The sequence below is a fragment of the Cupressus sempervirens genome, chromosome 7, assembly GCF_028749045.1.
Source record: "Cupressus sempervirens isolate cs-2001-9-10 chromosome 7, ASM2874904v1, whole genome shotgun sequence".
Classification (NCBI taxonomy): Eukaryota; Viridiplantae; Streptophyta; class Pinopsida; order Cupressales; family Cupressaceae; genus Cupressus; species Cupressus sempervirens.
This window is the reverse complement of record NC_143124.1, coordinates 840,118,020-840,137,930: the sequence shown is the minus strand read 5'-3', so window position 1 is coordinate 840,137,930 and position 19,911 is coordinate 840,118,020. Positions and strand designations below refer to the sequence as shown.

The 19,911-nt window shown below is 35.0% G+C and overlaps 2 protein-coding genes across 2 annotated transcripts; one reads left to right on the top strand and one right to left on the bottom strand.

Annotated features, from left to right (window-relative positions):
• Nucleotides 1-7,164: 7,164 nt before the first annotated feature.
• Nucleotides 7,165-13,966, top strand: LOC149550010 (large ribosomal subunit protein uL16-like). The gene is made up of 5 exons (XM_089793179.1): nucleotides 7,165-7,218; nucleotides 12,733-13,051; nucleotides 13,157-13,339; nucleotides 13,449-13,530; nucleotides 13,629-13,966. The coding sequence occupies exons 1-5, from the start codon at nucleotides 7,209-7,211 to the stop codon at nucleotides 13,701-13,703; spliced, it is 669 nt and encodes a 222-aa protein (XP_089649305.1). The 5' UTR covers nucleotides 7,165-7,208; the 3' UTR covers nucleotides 13,704-13,966.
• A 3,271-nt stretch (nucleotides 13,967-17,237) lies between these two features.
• LOC149550009 (actin-1-like) lies at nucleotides 17,238-19,384 on the bottom strand. Its single transcript, XM_089795000.1, has 4 exons — nucleotides 19,328-19,384; nucleotides 18,794-19,187; nucleotides 17,401-18,014; nucleotides 17,238-17,303 (listed from the first exon to the last, which is right to left on the bottom strand). Exons 1-4 carry the CDS (start codon nucleotides 19,382-19,384, stop codon nucleotides 17,238-17,240), a joined length of 1,131 nt encoding a protein of 376 aa, XP_089651126.1.
• Nucleotides 19,385-19,911: the final 527 nt, after the last annotated feature.

The window sequence follows — 19,911 nt, the reverse complement described above, 5'->3', positions numbered from 1 at the left end:
AGAAATGAGATCTAGGGGCAGGCACTACACCCATGATGGTCTTATGACGCCATTGATGGTTGGGAGGATCCGCGTACTTAGTTTGGTTGTTTTGTTGTTGTGATGTTTATTTCAGTATGTTCCTTACTGTTATGGTTTAGATGGATAGGTGTTCCTCTTTCCTTGCTGTTAGTGCTTTCGAGTGTTCATTCCTCGATTTACGTGGATTCGGTACTCCCTAGTGTGGAGGTTTTTCTCTGTGTTTTCCCCTTTTTTTGAGTTTCTTTAAGTGTTTTCATGTTTCTATGGGCGATATTTTGTCAACATTGTGCAACATAAAAATGTATCGCACGCCCATACAAACTGTGTCGTACGATACTGTAAAGTATCACACGCCTTCTTGAGAAATGTTGTACGACACTGGAAGAGTGTCGCATGCCTTCTTGAGAAATGTCGTACGACACTAATAAAGTGTCGCACAGCTTAAGGAGAAGTGTTGCCCTCCCTTAGTAAGAAGTGTCGCATGATTTTTTTTGTAAAAACTTGCGCGGGCAGACAGCAGGCTTTTTTTGTCATGTTCCAAACCTTTTGAGGGTTGATTTGGTTACCCTTTTGGGTGTTCTTCGTCCTATGCTGTTGCATTTTGAATTCTGTCGATTTTTCTTGAAATCCAGTTTTTGTGTTTCTATTTTAGTCTCTTGGGGTTTAAAATATATCATTTAAGTATAAGTTCTTATACTTAAGATATATTTTAATATATGCGACAAATCTTTTGAGATAGGTTTCAAACCTCTTAGAGATAAGTTAAGGATTCTAGGAAATTTCAGGGCTTCAGAAATCTAGACTTAGCCAATTTTCAGGGCTTCAGGATTTCAAGCTTAGCCAAATTTCAAGATTTTGCATTTTACCCCAGCTTGGTGTTTTGTTGATGAGTGGTCGTTTCTTGAGCCCTCATCTTGTTGTGGTGATTGCTAGCTTTTATTCGCGTGTGTCAGTTGGTTGTGGCGTTCAGAGATCTGTTGATTGCTGAGATTGTGGTGAAGTCTTCCGTTGTGATCTTTGTGATCCCTGTATGATGTTGTCATGTGCATTCATACTTGTAAAAAGAAAATTCTAGCTTGTATTTTATCCTTGTTTCCAAGGATCTCTGGGCGGGGCATTACAGGACTGGTATTCAAAAAGAAATTTTAGATTTCTCTTTGTTCACTTTTTGTCCTGAGGCATCCATATAGGTCTACAAAATATTTTTATAGCCCAAAGCCTCTTGAACTGAGCTTTTACCTGGTAGGATGGTATCATTCGCATACTGTTCATGAGTAATGTTAGGAACATTTCTAGTTACAGTGATACTCGAAATCCTTTGTTTTAAATTTGCATCCGAAATAGCCCTTCCAAAAGCTTCAGCCATTATGATAAAAAGGGAAGGTGAAAGAGGGTCTCCTTGTCTAATACCCCTAGATATCTTGAAAAAGCCTTCCGGGGTCCCATTGATGAGAACAAAAATTTTAGGCGTAGAGATAAACTTGAAGATTAGGTTAATCCACTGATGAGAGAAGCCGAATGCTTCTAACACTTTACAGAGGAAGCGCCAGTCAACCATATCATAAGCCTTCTGTATATCTAGTTTCATTAGCATACATGGATACTTGTCTCTGGTTGTTGAATGAATAGTTTCTTGAATAATAAGAATACCATCCAAAATAGATCTCCTTGGGACAAAACTTGTTTGTTCTTCCGAGATTAGTTTTGGCAAGTATTCCTTGAGTCTAGTAGCCATAATTTTCGAGAAGATTTTGTAAATTGTATTACATAGAGCTATAGGGCGAAAGTCATTGGGATGTTCCCGCCCATCCTTCTTAGGAATCAAAGTAATAAAAGAAAAATTAATTTTTGCCAACAATGATCCACTATTTCGTAATGCTTCAATGGCTTTCCATAGGTCTATTCCTAAAATATCCCAGCATTTTTGAAAGAAAAAAGCCTGAAAACCATCAGGCCCTAGTGATCTATCAGGGTTCATATTAAAGACTGCAAATCGAACTTCTTCAAGGGTGATTGGACGGTTGAGATTTTTATTATCTTCAAGGGTTATGAGTTTCGGAATGAATTTGAGCATATTGGACTGGGCTTTCCTATTCGATCCTTCATAATTGTTGAGTAAATTATTAAAATGGGCGGCTAACATATGTGCTATCTCTTGTGGATTTTTTGTGCGCAAACCCGACATGTTAGTGATACCGGTGATTCTAGATTGGGCTCTATTGTAAATGGTTGAGTTATGAAATTTTTTTGTGTTACGATCTCCCTCATCCAACCATTTCTCCCTAGATTTTTGTCTCCAAAAGGTTTCCTCTTTTGAAAGTATGTCTTCTTGTTTTGTCAAAAGTTCTTTTTCTAAATGGTATTTCTCATAATCCATACTAGATCTAATGATTTCCTGGTTTAAATTTTTTAATTTTCCTTCTATCTCCAATTTTTCTTTGAAGATATTATTAAAATGTTCTCTATTCCATCTTAAAATGTTTTCTTTTAACATTTTGAGCTTAGAGACAAAAATGAACATTTTGGAGCCCTCAAAGTTTGCTTGTGCCCACTATATCCTGATTTGTTCAATAAATTTTGGATCTTGAAACCACATTTTTTCACACTTGAATGGGTTTCTGGGTGGTTTAGATGGTTCTTATATTTCCATGTATATTGGAAAATGTTCTGAGCTTGCAAATGGCAGAATGGATGATACGAGATTTTTATTATAATCCGTAATTTTCCCTACTATAAAAAACCTATCTAGCTTTTTCGCAATGAAAGCATGGTCCTTCCTTCTATTATTCCAAGTAAATGTACCATTACTTAATGGAATTTCTACCAAGCTTTATTTATCTATCCAAGATTTAAATTCCAAAGAAGAAGATGTAAGATGTTGTATTCCTCCTACTTTTTCATTCAGGTTGATAATGGTGTTGAAATCACCACCCATTATGACATGGCTATTTTGGTGATTATGCAGCATCATACCTAATTCGTCCCACACCTCTTTTTTCTTTATTGGATAGGTAGGTCCATATACATTAATTAAGATAAATTTAATATCAGATTTTAAACTCTGTATGCTGACACACATCCAGTTAAAGCCACTAACTAAATACTTCAATTCTATTTTTTTTGGGTTCCATATGATACCTAGACCACCCGATGCACCCATTGCCTCTACAAATACTAAATCCCAAAAACCTAGGTTCCTTTTTAATTTGGAACCTTCTAACTTGTTTAATTTAGTTTCTTGTATTAAAATTATTTCTGAGTTAAAATTATTTAGGTATTGTTTGATTAGTCTTTTTTTGCTAGGGGCGTTTAGACCCCTAGCATTCCATGTTGTGATCCTCATGATGCCCTAGGAAGGCACTTCCCCTTCCCCATATTTAGAAGCTCATCAATTTTCTTCTGTTCCCTGCTTAGTCCTTCAGTCTCTTGTAATTCCTTCAAAGTTTTCCTTCCTCTTTTTCCTTTCATATTGCCAAAATTAGGAGAGCTCAGTCCTGCGTGATTCATATATAAACCTAGCTTTTGCAGATTATCATCCAAATCATGCACTGATGAAGTTACAGTGTCTCCTATTATTTGGAACTCCTCTTTCTCTATTTCTCTGCATATCTTAGTTCCAATATTTTCTTCATCCAATGCCTCCAGCTTATGTTCCACCATATTTCCTTCTGATGTCCTATACTTCCCTTTAGTGGTTTCTGATTTATTCCTGCTTTGCTTATACAGTTCCATAAAACTATCCTCCATCTGAATTTGTAGTAAATCTCTTTGAAAATCATCAACTGTATAATCTTTCCCCCCTAGTTTGATGATTTTTTGGATCAGTTCCTCATTCTGGTGTGCAGTACTATTGTTTATATTATCATAATTGAAGACCTGAACCAGTTCTTCATATAGCTGCTCCAGCTGCTTATAAACATTCTTTGGCACTTCTTCTTCTGGAGGGGATTTTGAGTCCTTGTTTAAGAAGTTCTAAACCTCTTCCAAAAGTAAGCTATCTGAGTTTATGTCCTTCCCCTGCATCTCTGTCTTGCTTTCCTCTAGAGTAAAGGGTGAAGTGGACAGATGACTAGTTGTTTGCCAAAATTTGGAGACTCCTTTGAATCTCTTACTGCTAGGAGTTGATAGATGTTCCTCAATATTCCTAATTGTTGTTTGCTACAGCACAACTTGATTATCATTTCACATAGTGCATTCTTTCAATTTGTCTGTTGGAGATGAAAAGAGAAGATCAGTTTCTACTTCACCTATATCAAAATTCTCAATTATTTCTGAGACTTTGGCTTGAGTATCACTGAGTTCCTTATCTTTGAACTTAATCTCTCCTTTTTGACTTGAAGTTTCCTTGATTTGGTTTGCTTCCCCTATTTGTTCTGGGATCAGAGAACAGTTATCTTTTTCCTTCCCTTCAGATCCTAACATCTTCTTTTGCAATTGCGTATCCTTTGACTAATTCCTCATTTTGCAACCGTCTTTAAGATCTGGTTGAGTTGTATATGAAGTTTCTTCTTGCGCTATACCCTTTTTGTGATATCTTTGATAGGAGTCACATTTCTATCTGAACCAATGTCCGCCATATTTCTAAAATTATGTTGTATTTGTAAGTTGCCATCTTTGCCATTCTTAGTTTTACCTGCATCCCTTTTCTTCTTATCCATTTCCTTTCCCTTTTTTCTTTTCTGTCTTTTTATGAATATATCATTAGCCTCCTTCTCTGACTGTTCCATAGGCTTAAGTACTATGACAAATTTAAGCCTTCTTCTTTCTGGGGAACGTTCTTCTGTATCTTTGGGTTCCCTCCCTTCCTTCTGATCTATTTGAGCATTCTGCTGCTTTGTAAGAGAGTTTTTTTCTTGAAGTCTTTTTTTCTTCATGATTCTTGGCCAGGGGAACTTGCTTCTAACATCTGAGGTTAGGGGAAGTATCTTGGTCATGATCTTATGTGCTTCATCAAATTTTAAAATGTCAACTAATTTCCCTTTATATATCTAAAAGAGGATATCATACTTAGCCTTACTAGTTATGAATTCCTTTTTAAATCCAGATGGGTGATTAAACTTAACATTAATTAGTATCTTGACACTATTACAACAATAAAAGGATGCATCAATACCCTCCACCTCTCCAACTACAGACCCTATGGATTTAATAATATCCTCTTGACATAGTTCTGGAGGAAGAGAGGGCAGAATAAACCATGAAGGCATCTTACAATCTATCTTTGCTTCACTAAAATTCTGAGACCATTATATGAATATAACACAATAACCATTGAAAAAGCATTTAGAAACTAAAATAAACTTTGTTTTTACAGATTCATCTAAACATTGAACATATAGCACCTTATCCAAAAAATGTGATATACTTACTTGCTCTTCCCAGATTTCCTCCAGCCAGTCAGATAAAAGAGGGAGATCATGCTGTGGACCATTTAGAATTGCAAATACTCCTCCCTTGAGACATTTGCCCTACATGTTCTCAATTTCTTTTATCAATATCCTTGTTAGATCTTCCAAGTTTTTACACAATCCAACGGACACTTTAGGGTTTGGTGCTGCTTTTTGGTTATGAATTCGCCGATGTGGAGGGATGTAGGATAGAGGCGAATAAGTTTTGGTGGACATCCTTGCCATCTGGGGTGTTGCCGGATATTGCTGGCTAAAGGGTTTAGTGGTAGGCTCCATGAGTGCGTATTTGGTTAAATTAAAGATCCAAAATTGGTTATCCAGATGCTCAAGCGTGAAAAATAAGTGCCAATTATTGGAGTTAAGTACCTCTGGGCTTTCGAAGGAGGCTATCGGACATGAATCTGTGCATTGATTAATCTGCTTCCCTCTGTTCTCTATTTGGTTGGGAGGCTCTTCATCGTATTTATTTAGAACCTTAAATTTGTTTCCTATTTTGATTTTAAATTATTCGGCATGGTTGTTTTGAGGTGTTCTTTGATGCCAATTTTGGCCTTCGACGGGGTGCAACCCTTGCCATCGCTTCCCTTGACAGAATAAACTCCTTTTCCACTATTTTTGCAAAAATTTCTTCTCGCGATTCTTCGTTGGTTTTTGGAAGTTCGACATCTTCGAAAAAGCAGAGCAAAATAATTCTAAATCTCATGTAATTTATTTAAAATCTTTAATAAATTATGTTGCTTGAAACATTATTACTGATTTATATATAATTTATTTACAACATAAATGTTAGTTTGTGTTTAAATTGTTATGGATAGTTTGAGCAATCAGTCGTAGTTATTGAAATAGAAATTGTGGGTGTGTTGTAAAATTCATTGTAATTAGTATGTTAATTATTGTAAACAAAAATAGTGAACGTGTGAAAAAATTGATTGTAATTTATATGTAAATTTCACAAAACAAAAACATTAGAGTAAAACATCATTTGAGAAAGGCTATCCTTCATGTTTGTTCTTAAGATTTGGGTAGGGGAAACCATTGCTATAGTGATTACTAAATCAAAATCTAATTATACGAAACTCCACTTTAATGATCAATATCAAATTACTTTTGAATGCTTTTAAAATTTTGCTATTACATTTAAAAAAAATGACTTATATGTACTTCCTCTTATCAATTAATCTCATTTTCCTCTTGTGTACAAGTTTTTTTGCTGCCTTGTCACAAATATGACTCCTATTACTTTTCTATTTACAATTTCAAATAAATTTATAAAATATAGAGTTCAAATCAACTCTTGAATTGGGATGTGTTGAACCTCCTAAGAAATTAAGTATATATGTCTCTATTCAATTAAAAATAATAATTCTATACTATCAATTTGAAATCTTTCCTTTAATTTTACAATCTCTTCAAATTTTATGTTTAAAAAAAACTTATCCGTGTATCCCTTCACCTCGTTCTGAAGTGTTAGTAATTTTTTTTTTTCAAAATGGAAATGTGATGAACAAGGAGTGAATATAATTAGGTAAAAAGAAACATGTGTCTCCGAGAAGCCGGAGACAAAGCAAGCAGATTACCTTTCTCAATAGGAAGCAAATACGCGTTTTTAAATTTAAAAAATAAATAAAGATCTCGCAAGGAAAACCCTAACAATGAATGACTTGTTAACAGACTGCCGTTCTATTAGAAATCCTAAAGGATATATATCATCGCCGCCGTTCCTCATTTTCATTTCACCAGGCGAGCGGCGCAGAGGAGGAGAAATTGTCGGAAGCTGCGATGGGGCGGAGTGAGTTTTATTCAGTTTTGTTGATGCTTTCTATTATCGATTTATTGTAAGATTAGATTGTATTTGTTACATATTTATAAGGGATTTTGTTGTGTTTAGAACTTATATCCACATTATTGCACACAAAGCTGTATAAAGATTTAGATATGGTTTCAATCAAAGAAGAACGGCCAGAGAGTTTAAAACCAGAGATGCTGTTCATATAGGTAGAGGACAAAAACCCTTCCTTGTTTCTCATGCTAATGCTGTATGTACATGAATATAATGGAATCAGATCCTTGCATTCAGCTGGACGATCACTAGACCTAATTTAATGTATTGGATTATGCCCCCATCAAGATTCAAACGACATCTGATATAAACTCATATCCAATGTGTCTGACTAGACATAGACCTTAGCCGATCTCTACACCGTTTCGTTAATAAAATTTCCTCCTCATGTTGAATGCGCTGAGTTGGATTTGGGTTTGAAATGGATGGGGGGATGCTTACAGTAATTTTGACGTCTGATGCTTAGTGACCTCGTTGAATTTGCCGATCCCAGCTTGTGAAGCGGATGGTGTCCTTACTATAAATCATTTGGCTCGCTCTGGTTGCAAAACCTCTCTGGATTGAGAAATCAAATTCATTATGATTCGACTACATGCATGAAGTTACCTTATATGGGGGAGAAAGGGAGTTATTATTGATCCCCTACCAATCTTATCCCTATTCATCCTAAGTGAAATCTGGCATTTGAAGATTTACATGCTCTGGATACAACTTCAAAATAAATCTACTCTCTTTTTCCGGTTTTGTCATACAATTGTTTACTTTTTTTTGAGATTTATGGGCGTTAGGGTTTTTGAGATGTAGAGGTCTCAATAAAGCATTGTCAATGGTGGATCAAGGAAGGCGTGGTTGGAGGAGGATTTCAGTCCTTTAATCCTCAATCCTCTTACATTATTCTAAATATGGATCAACTTCGCCTGACATATTTACGAACCATACCATTCCATGTATGCAGGGAATTACATGTGTAAATAGACTCACAGACACATATATGCCCACGCACAGAAATGGCTTGTGGTTCGCTTAAGTTGGGTCAAAAGCATGGAATGGTTAGCACCATCACACTTCAAGTAAAGTGTTTTCCATGGTAATGCTGTAAATGACTCGTATAATGGCAGCATCCAATACTCTAGTTACTCCCATCATACGAAATAGATTCATGATCCAATTGAAAACCTAAAAAAGTCGCAAAGAAAAAGGAGAATTATCTGATTTAATTTGTTTTCAATGGTCACGAGATTCTCATCTATATTCACTTTGTCAAAGGATTCTTTTTTCAAGAGTCCTGATTTTCGAAGAATGAATGCTTATATACATCTTTAAGGGTATATGGATCATATACACATGCTTACAATGTTGGATGGTTACACTAGAGTTCCTTGTCTGCGAATGAATTGCTGCTCATTTGCACACTGATTTTATTCTCGTGGATTTTGCAACCTCCAAGGCCTCAATAAGTTTGATCTTCTGATGGGAAGGCTAGGTTCCCAGTTTAGAAATTGTGAGCACTGTTTTTGATTAAGTACAATGTCTTTGGTTTTTGTTTAAGATAAATTGATTGCATGAAATGATAGATTGCAAGACACAATCGTCAACAGAAGCTATAATATGTCCTAGTGAATGGTAGATTCTGAAGTTTTCTGTTAGGGATCATTACTAATATACCCATACTTCAAATTCAAGAGATTTTTAATAAGAATATGCTGCACCAATTTTCTCAACGTGTATGGTAGTGGTTTGATTAGTGATATCTGCTATAGCATATACTTACATTTTGTCTATAATGTATTGTCTAAATGTAAAATGAACTATTTGCCTCTGCCCTTATATTTTTACTGTAATATAATATAACACTGAATTTTTGATCTCCAAAATTTAAGAATAGTTTTCGGAAGCATAATTTCTGACTATATACACTACATGCTTATTTTTGATAAATCTGGATATTATATACTAGTATTCTAAAAATTATTAATTGGGATTAAATTATTAATATCACTATCATACTGTATTATTAGATTTTTCATTTTTGTTTTTACAATGCTTATCAAGGGTTGTTTTTTCAGAAATTAGGATTAGGTGGTGTGATATTTGGATGTTGCTTGTATATTAAAACATATGTCGTATGGATTTGCATCTTATATTAGCTAGTTACATGTTTAGTAATGGTTGTACTTGATAGTTTAAGATTTAACGTACAAAGACGCTTGGAAAGTTAGTTATAGGAATAAATTAAAAGGTACCAATAAGCCTTTTTAATATAGTACTCAGATCCTCCAAACGGTGGCATATCAAACTTGTTGGTGTCACGGTAAAATGTCAAGAAGAGGGATGGTCATAGAGGGTGCCATTATATTGAGTATAGTAGCATTCTGTTTACATGGCATTGATGTGATGTGGCAAAAGTATAATTGAAGCTTAATCACCCGGGTTTAAAATGGATATCAATGTGCTACATGAAGCGATGCAGAAGCGCATTGTGGTGGATGTAAATTTGGAACACCCACAGCCCTGGGATGCGCTTCCTGGATGCATCCATTCTGCATCGCCTCCATGTGCATCTGCATCTGCATCCAGCTCTCCAGGGAGCACCTCAGCTACTAAGACATATATAGTGTGCCTGTGAATATAGAAACAAACCACTTTGAAGATAAGTATGCTTAAAATCTTGGTAAATTACACGAAAAACAGCCAGGGCCAAATCTGACTGTGTAGAGCTGTTTACTATTTTGTCAAGTAACCATTTAGTGAGAGGCTGTTCTTCTTAACATCTGGATCCTTTTTAAGCTCTGAAATATTCTGTGACTGCTATCTGATCTTGCTTTGTTCCAAATTTACTTGTACACTGCATGTAACTCCATCTTAAGCTGGGGACAAAATGTGATAGATTGTTTGACACCGTCACTTGGACTGTGCCCTATTTAGTATGTTTTAAACGTCAACAACAAAGATTCTGAAAGTTTAAATGTGGCTGGGGTGTGTGTAAGGCATTGCAGCTACCGATGAAGGATTGGGGGAGGGAGAGTTGAAAAGGGGAATGTCTAACCCCATGTCTCTATGCGGCTGCTTAAGTGCAATTTGTGCTTAAATTTAAGCAGCTGTAGTGTTCCCATGCTATTTTTTAATCATGGGAAAAAGATAATTTGGAATCTATCCCTACTTTTATGGAGCAGCCACTTCCTAAAATTGAAAAATGGGCCATGAAAAAAAGGGGGAGGGCTCGAATAAGCAGCCACTGCTCATTGAGAAAAACAATATGACTCCGCAAGATATTTTCCCTCTCTTTTGTTGTCACCTCTTTGTACTCAAATCATTTATCAACAAATTATTTTATTAGGACTTTATTTAAATATTCTATTGGTTGTTTGATAAGAAATAAGAAGCAAATATCTATAATCGTGGGACCAACTGCTCCATGAATTGATGTTAAAAATGTTGAGCAGCGACTGTTAGCCCAAATAAGCTTAACAGCCAAGATTTAAATCCAATGGATGAAGGGATGGTAAAGGTGATTCAACATTCCATAAGTAGTCTGAAAATTTAGTATGAATGCTTGTAGAGGAAAGACTAAGTGGTGGAGGATGTTGCTTAGTGAAAATGGGATTCTATGTGGGTCTCAAATGGAAATGATCGTTTGAGGGGGAATCAGTGAACAGTAGGCTAGGACTTTTGGGAAAATTGGAAAGAACTAGTGTTGATTTGGAATCTAGTCTTTTAGTGCTTTATAAAGTGTGGATGTATTGTATTGCAAATTTAATTGGAATTTAAGGCTGTAGGGATGATTCTGGATATGGGATTAGTCTAGGGCTTTAGGGAATATTGGACTGAACTAGTGTTGATTTTTAATCTAGTCTTTTAGTGCTTTATAACGTGTGGATGTATTTGTTAAAGCATGAATAACATATCAGAACTGTATGCATATATACATATGACTTACATATTGATATGTATATACACATATTGTCAATACATAAGTTCGATACTATTCTGATATTGTTTTGTGAATACAACTGATGCACTTTTATATATATTTCATTGATAAAAGTTCACATGTTCATATGATTATTGGGTTGACTGGAAATGTCAATCCTTATTTGGCATTATCGTTCATGCAAGTATTATGTGTGAGTTATACACAATAATGAATTGGTGTAATATTAACTAATCTGCATTAGCAATTGTTATTGTTAACTAATCTCTATTAAGATATAAGGGTGAATAGTCATGACTATTCACTCACATACCCTATCATAGATTATTTATATCAAATGAATTCATTCTTGCAAGTATCAAAATCAATAAATACAAAGCAATATCTGAAGAACAATAACAGTTTTGTGATTGAAACATTCCTTATTTTTAGCAGTGCAAATACATTTGCAATGATCCTTTGCTATTCAACAGTATTGTATCCCAAATTTAATTGTGAATTAAGACTGTAGGGATGATTCTGGATATATGGAATTAGTCTAGGGGTAATATAAATGATATCATTGACAGTTTTGGCCAAGCAACGGGTACTGAAATGAGCCTTAAAACATGTCTTAAGGATATGGGCACTAAAATGAGTGCACACATATAAAGGTGGAGATTGCAAATTATCTCTTCACAAACATTTATAGTTGATATTTCTCGTTTATCACGCTTTCTTCCTTCCAATTGTGTGTTTTTTGATTTTTTTTGATTTTTACTTTAAAAATTTTTTTGTGACTTTGAGAATGCTACCATCTATATTTTAGGTGGCATGATATCTTTGATGCTTCAGAGAAAATTATTGGAAGCTCCTACCTAGTTTTCTTTTCATTGCTTAGGATGTAAAATGTAAAATAACCCTCACCAGCTTCCTCGCAATTGCATTTTTTTGTACGTCAAGAGAAAGTCTTTGATGACCCATGCTCATGAGAGTCAACTAGAATGCCATCAATGGCATTCTCATATTAATTAGGGATCTCTCATATACAATTGTCTAATTGCATACGATTCTCATGGATGGATGACGAATTATGTTAAAAGTTGTTATCTTTGGGTTCACGCCTCACTTTTGCTATTTTTATTCCTATTAATGAGCCAGCCTTATGGAGCACATATGTTTATCTTCTTTGTTTTCTTTCTCAGTTTTTTGCCACCATGAGCAAGTGATTGTTCTACCTCAAAACTGAATATACACCTTTTCTGTAGTTAGTTCTTTTTTGAGACCTAATTACATGTGCTGATACTTATTACCTCTGTCTTACGAGCTTCTTAAAAGTGGTTTATTGTTTTGGAAGGGTTCACAATGATTGATTGCTTAAGGTTGAGACCTTGTTTATTTGTTGCTTTTTAATATTGTCATTGCATATCTGGGATCTGGGCCATAAGATTCGTAAGGACATATAAAATTTTGAGTGTCTGATCTATTTATTCCTAAATGAGCAATTTACTTCTATTAAATTCCATGGATTGATTCTTACTACTTTCATGTAGGACCTGCAAGATGCTACCGTCAAATAAAAAACAAGCCTTATCCCAAGTCAAGGTATTGTCGAGGTGTGCCTGATCCAAAGATCAGGATATATGATGTTGGCATGAAAAGGAAGGGTGTTGACGAATTTCCTTTCTGTGTTCACTTGGTGAGTTGGGAGAAAGAAAATGTAAGCAGTGAAGCTCTTGAGGCTGCTCGAATCGCTTGCAACAAATACATGACGAAGGCTGCTGGAAAGGATGCCTTTCATCTACGTGTCAGAGTTCACCCTTTCCATGTCCTACGTATCAATAAAATGCTTTCATGTGCTGGAGCTGATAGGTTCAACTTCTAGAAACTCTTTTTCAGTCAAATTTAAAATGTTCATCCAATTTGTGAAATATTATTTTCTTCACATTAATGATGGTAAAAAATCCTGCTTTGTAGGCTCCAAACTGGAATGAGGGGTGCCTTTGGAAAGCCCCAAGGAACATGTGCCAGAGTAGACATTGGGCAGGTTCTTTTGTCTGTGCGCTGCAAAGACAACAATGGAAATCATGCACAAGAGGCGTTGCGCAGGGCTAAGTTCAAGTTTCCTGGGAGGCAAAAGATCATAGTCAGCAGGAAGTGGTGAGACATACACTGAATCCATTACCTCTTGTATGTTTTCAATTCAAAATGACATATTCAATGTTGTACACATTTGCAGTAATGCTCACACATTGTAATGACCATGCAGGGGTTTCACCAAGTTTTCCCGTACTGACTATCTCAAGTGGAAGGAAGAGAACAGAATAGTTAATGATGGAGTGAATGCAAAGGTTTTTGTTTTGTCAATTATTCGCATACTTTACTATATGATTTGCTTATTTATGTACAATCTAACCTGTTTGTGACAATCATCTGTTTTTGGAATCAGCTTTTGGGATGCCATGGACCTTTGACAAACAGACAATCTGGAAGAGCTTTTATATCTGCTGCTGTTTCTTCTTAAAAAGACTGATTTGTCCAAGAAACAATTTTAAGTAGTTGCTGGAGCATTGACAAGTTTGTTAAGTGTAACAATTTTGCCTCAGTGTGGGAAAATGTTTTATGGATGCGTGATCTGCACTTGTACCTCTTTAAGAGGCAGATTTTGTTATTTATTTGAAACTATTCTAATTACTACACTTCTAGAGTAAATGGATATGGTAACACTATCAGTGGGTAATGGTCATGGCAAAGATTTTATATTTTATAATGCATTCATTTGAACTATGGGATCTAGAGTTATGTTTTAGTACTGTGGCAGGCTTTGGTTTTTAGATGTCGATTGGAAGGTTTCTGTTGGCAGGTGGTTTTTAGTGATTTGTGGTTGCCTTCCTAAGAAGTTCTATTTGAATAGTAAAGTTGAAAGTGACATTTGCTTAAGTGAATTTGTTGATTGTTAAGCTTCCTTCCCAAGTTGATTGTAGCCCATGTAGTCAGTACAATACAATTCAATCTGCTAGACATTTGAATGGCAAATACCATTCTTTTTTCTACCCAAAGCATACTAGTAAGAGCCTTTTTAGATCCTTTTATGACATGCAATGACCGCTTTCACAGGGTGTTTTGTTTTTCTAAGTGGTTAAATTTTTTATATGCTTTCATTGGGTAATGGACATGGCAAAGATTTTATATTTTATGGTGCATTCATTTGAAACCATGGGATCTAGAGTTATGTGTTAATAGTGTGGCAGGCTTTGGTTTTCAGATGTCGATTGGAAGGTTTCTGTTGGCAGGTTGTTTTTAGTGATTTGTGGTTGACTTCCTAAGAAATGCTAATTGAATAGTAAATTTGATACTTGCTTGAGTGAGTTTGTTGATTGTTAAAGCTTTTCTTCCGAAGATGATTGTAGCCCATGCAGTTAGTACAATGCAGTTCAATCTGTTAGACATTTTTGAATGGCCAATAACGTTCTGTTTTCTAACCGAAGCAATACTAGTAAGAGCATTTTTAGATCCTTTTATGGCATGTAATGATCCCTTTCAGAGGGAGTTTGGTTTCTTCGAAGTGGTTAAATTTTTATATGCTGCTATGTGGTAATTCATTGACACCTTGTGTTGTGTTTCTATATGATTGTTTCTAGTTAGTTTCCCGAATTCAAAAAACCCATGTAGTAGTGTTTTTCCCCTCTTAACTTGGGTAGATGATAATTAGATCTTGCTGTAAACTTTGTAAAAATGATATGTACGGTTGCACTAATGAGTTGTTTCCAAATGAAAACCAAAATGTTGAACGAACTCAATATGAGAATCAGTGAATTTTTGTTTCCATGCAATGACTGTAAATATACAAGGACAATGGATTTTCCACATTTAATGTCAGTCTACTTGATTTCTGAAACACGTATTCAAATGTGGAATGTGAATGTTATGACATAACAGTTGTAATTATTATATGTCAATCACGTTATGTCTTTCTTGCACACTCGAACTAGTGCTGGCAAATGAACTATGATGACATGCAAAATTGAACTATTCATCAATTTCTCACAGGATTGGTTTCTCTGCTTTGGAAAGGAAAGTCACTTGAAACATGACTGGTATTTGAAAAGGAAAACGGTGATAGAGAGTAGAAATTAAAGAAAGAAAAACCAGTTTTGAAATATGATATTAGCATTTGAATTGAAAGCGGTGATAGAGTAGAAAATAATAAGTAGCTCTGCATATGAAAGTTGTAGACTTAAGACATGAAGCGGATTATTGAAAGGATTTTATCAATGTAGCTAATAGAACCGTAGCTAATTTGAAGCTCTCAAGGAGATCGATTGTATTGATTTTCATAACCAATTGAGAACTGCACCAGCGAAGGAAGATGATGGGCCTACCTTTAATCCGCCATGTTACCAATTCCCAGTGATAAGCTAGTGTATAGATAAGCACATCCGAATGGTTTTATGGTCAGATTTAAGGGCCCGTTTGGTGAGCGGAATAGGAATATGTATTCTGGAATAGAACGTATTCCTGTTCTCCATTTGGTTCAGCCAATATTTGATGGCAATTCGCGGACTCAAAAAATTATGTTTTCTAAAATTAAAAAAAATGGAATAGGAATACGTATTCCAATACCACCTATTTGGATGGAATTGCAAAATCCCATTTTTGGGCCAAGATTGGAATACGTATTCCTATTTTACCTCATATTCCAATCCTGCTTTGGTGCATCCAAACAAGAAATTCAAAATTTTTGAAATATGTATTCCGAAATACGTATTTCTATTCCGCTCACCAAACGGGCCCTTCAGACAATTCATATGGATAGTTATATGATCACAGAATATTATTAATTGTATACTAATGACAAGTTTTGCCTCTAGGGCATTGGTGACATTGGTTGAAAACTACCATTCGTTAAGGTGGCGGAATATATAGGACAAACTGGGGAAGATGGACAATGAAGGGGGTGCTTAGAGTGGTGGTTACGAGGGAGGCATGGATGACCAATGAGCTATGGTACGTAGGAGGGTATATGTAATTTTCCATTAAAAAGAGCGAAAAACTGAAATCTAAGAGAAGTGGAAATTAGTAGATCTGACCGAGTTCAGCTGCTGAGGACACGTTTCAATGTGGTTCAGTTAATCAAAGATATGCTTCTAGAGGCCCCGAAATGTTAAAAGTTGAGGTAGACCTTTATATTCAAAGTGGGATAATGGCTCCACACAAAACATGCGTAGGATTGTTAAATGACGATTACTAAAGGACAACGAAGGCGGGCTTACAAAAATGTTGTGCAAATCTGGTATGAAGATTGAGCTGCAAGTTTAACTCCTCTTTCACACATTTAAACATAAAACTACAACTGAACCAAGCCTTTGGTACAACATAGCATCTCAGAAAACTTGAAATATATATTAATTAACAAGAAGTTCAAATAGTACATCTAGGTGTAGCAACTTTAACACAATATATTATGCTCACATACTTAAAATTTGGTACAATGAAAATGTTTCAAAGTTTTTTGGAAAAAAAATGTTGAATTAAAAATCTATGAATTTAATAATCAATATTAATCTTCAAATGCAAGTATAGATAAAAATAGAAAAATGTTCACACAATATTTCAACTATCAACATAATATATGATTGCCCTTCTAAAATTAATTTAAAATAAAAAATAATTTTTTTAATAATTTCACCAATAAGATTATAAATTTATAAAATACAGCTATTATATATTTATAAATTTTTCCTTCATATTATTATTATAAAATACTACGATCCTTTAATTCTTTTTTGACAATCCATATTTTTAGTTTGACCTTTGGTTTAATAGTCTCCACAGAAAATTAATTGCATTTTGTCCTAGAAAAAAAACAGACTTGACTGCCCCACGCATTAATACGGGTTTAAAAAAAAAACGAACTGCCCCACGCATTAATATGGATTTTCTTTCAAATTGTCTGCTCTTGTCTCTACTCTGCAACCTATCTCATGTCTGATGCCCAGACAGCACATTTTGTCTACCTACATATTAACATTCTTTTACTGTATTTTTATAAGCAGCTTTAAAAACACTTCCTGTGCACAATCGATGCACCTGTTTCTTCATACTCAGCTTTTGTTATCCACATCTGTGTCCAAGAGATTGTAAGATATAGAATATTAACATTCAGCTCCACACAAAATTATTTAAGTTTCATAAACTAATCTTGCAAGAAAAAACCGTACCTGTTCGAAAGTTGGAAGGGATGCCAAAACAGAGCCACCAATCCAAACACTATATTTCCTCTCAGGAGGTGCAATCACTTTGATTCTCAAGCCATTAGGAGTCAGGGTACTCATCTCCTTGTTAATTCTGTCAGCAATACCAGAAAACATGGTGGATCCCCCACTGAGAACCACATTTGCAAACAAGTCCTTCCTCACATCAGTGTCACATTTCATGATTGACTTGTACGTAATCTCATGAATGCCACCACATTCCATTCCAACAAATGGAGGCTGAAATAAGACCTCAGGGCATCTAAATCTCTCATTGCCAATTGTTACAATCTGCCCATCAGGAAGCTCATAACTCCTCTCAATGGAGGAGCTCTGTCTTGCTCTCTCAAGCTCCAACTCATAGTCCAATGCCACATATGAAAGCTTCTCTTTCATGTCACGAGCAATTTCTCTCTCTGCAGTTGTCGTGAATGAGTATCCTCTCTCCATGAGAATCTTCATCAGCCAATCTGTCAAGTCTTGCCCGGCAAGATCCAATCTAAGGATAGCATGAGGAAGTGAATATCCTTCGTAAATTGGTACAGTGTGAGTAACCCCATCCCCTGAATCTAAAACAACACCTGTAAATGACGACAACTGATGGTCATTCAAAATCACTACTTTTTAAAAAATTAGTTCAAAGCTCAAACAAGATAGGAATACAAAATAATTACCTTAAAGCTCAAACAGGATAAGAATAAAAAAGTTTTCTTAGTTTATTTCTAGGTGGGTACATGTATCTACATTCTTCGGATGCATACCTATGTTCTCAAATATTCAGTATACTTGAAGTACGGGGTATTCAGTGGAGAGCATCATATATATAAGAAATTTAATTAAAATTTTTAAATTTTGTAGTTTATTGTTTGCAATGTGTTGTGGCCATATGATTTATGATCCTCTTGTATGTCTTCTCTAAAATGCATCTAGACATTTATTAAATATTATTAATTGCAAATCTTATGACTGTTCTTGTTTTGAAAAACTATTGTCATGACACATATTTTCAAATTTTCTATAAAATTAAATTATATATATACAAATTTGACATAATCAATACCCCTGTTCCCTACTTTTAAAAATAGTCATACCCATACCAGTACCCTAAATATCCAAGTACTCCTGTACCCATACAACTTTGGTTTAGTCTTTTTGATTTAAATTATGTGGAATCGAATTATATTGCATTGATCTTTTATTAATAAAATTATATTACATTGATCTTTTATTAATAAAATAAGTGATCTGAAATATTGATCATACACAATCCTAAATCAGACAAAATAACAGTATCTATTATGAGCTTGGAAAACTAAATAACCTCAATAAAGAGTTATTCGAAGGTAGAAAAATTACCCACCAGTTGTCCTGCCACTGGCATACAAGGACAATATAGCCTGAATGGCTACATACATAGCAGGCACATTAAAAGTCTCAAACATAATCTCAGTCATCTTCTCTCTGTTAGCCTTTGGATTTAAAGGGGCTTCTGTAAGAAGAATTGGGTGTAATTCTGATTCTGCCCTAAGCTCATTAGTAAATGTGTGATGCCAAATTTTCTCCATGTCTTCCCAGTTTGAGATAATACCGTGCTCAATTGGATATTTGAGAGCAAGTATACCTCTCTTTGACTGAGCTTCGTCTCCTATATAAGCATCCCTTGTTGTCATACCTATCATGACTCCGGTATGTCTTGGTCTGCCTATCACACTAGGAAATACAGCTCTAGGCGCATCTTCTCCAGCAAATCCAACCTGTTTTGAAGAATAAATGCATTCTCAAAGTGGAGTTTTTCATTAAAAAAACCCATTTTGACATATCTAATACATTGGAAAACTACAGGAGGTACCAAATAAGACCAAAAAAGAATGCAAACTGAAACATATCAGCTCACCTTAACGATTCCTGAGCCGTTGTCACAAACAATGGGTTTTCCATTCCCAAGATCCATTTCGAAAACTGTCAGATTCATAACACGGATAATCAGTAAAGAAATTAATTTGTATTAGAATCTACCATACCAATATGTAATCATCCAATTAAAAGGGAGAACATGAAATGAAGCTGAAACATGTTAACTGTTCTTGTTAAAGGTATATATTTGAAGGGTAATCCAATGCTGCTGTTATTTCGCTATTTTGTTCAAAAGCAATTCAAGAGCAGATTGTAAACTATAAATTTTATTTCAGATCTTCACATATGAATTGATCAAAATATACCTCATGTCTACACATTTATAGATAAGAAAACGAAAAGGTGAGAAAGCTCTTCAAGAATATGAAACGTTTGGTTGATGGATGCATTTGAGAGCCTCGCTTTATTATCCATCGTTTCGATTTTTTCATACCGACGCAACTGTTTGGAAGGCCCTGCAAACTGTAATTGAAAATTGTCAGTACGAGTTATCAAATTTGAGACCAACCTAGTTTTGCTTGAAAATATAGATTTTTTTTTGAAAATCTCTTTCTACAATTTCTC

Bases quoted from the DNA above. Each gene is read 5' to 3' on its own strand.
- LOC149550009 (XM_089795000.1), bottom strand. From the start codon at position 19,384: ATGGATCTTGGGAATGGAAAACCCATTGTTTGTGACAACGGCTCAGGA. The intron at 19,188-19,327 runs GTGAGCTGATAT...TCTTCAAAACAG, and splicing joins ACGGCTCAGGAATCGTTAAG to GTTGGATTTGCTGGAGAAGA. The intron at 17,304-17,400 runs GTACGGTTTTTT...TCTTGGACACAG, and splicing joins CCCTTCCAACTTTCGAACAG to ATGTGGATAACAAAAGCTGA.
- LOC149550010 (XM_089793179.1), top strand. The intron at 13,052-13,156 runs GTTCAACTTCTA...CCTGCTTTGTAG, and splicing joins TCATGTGCTGGAGCTGATAG to GCTCCAAACTGGAATGAGGG. The intron at 13,531-13,628 runs GTTTTTGTTTTG...TTTTGGAATCAG, and splicing joins ATGATGGAGTGAATGCAAAG to CTTTTGGGATGCCATGGACC.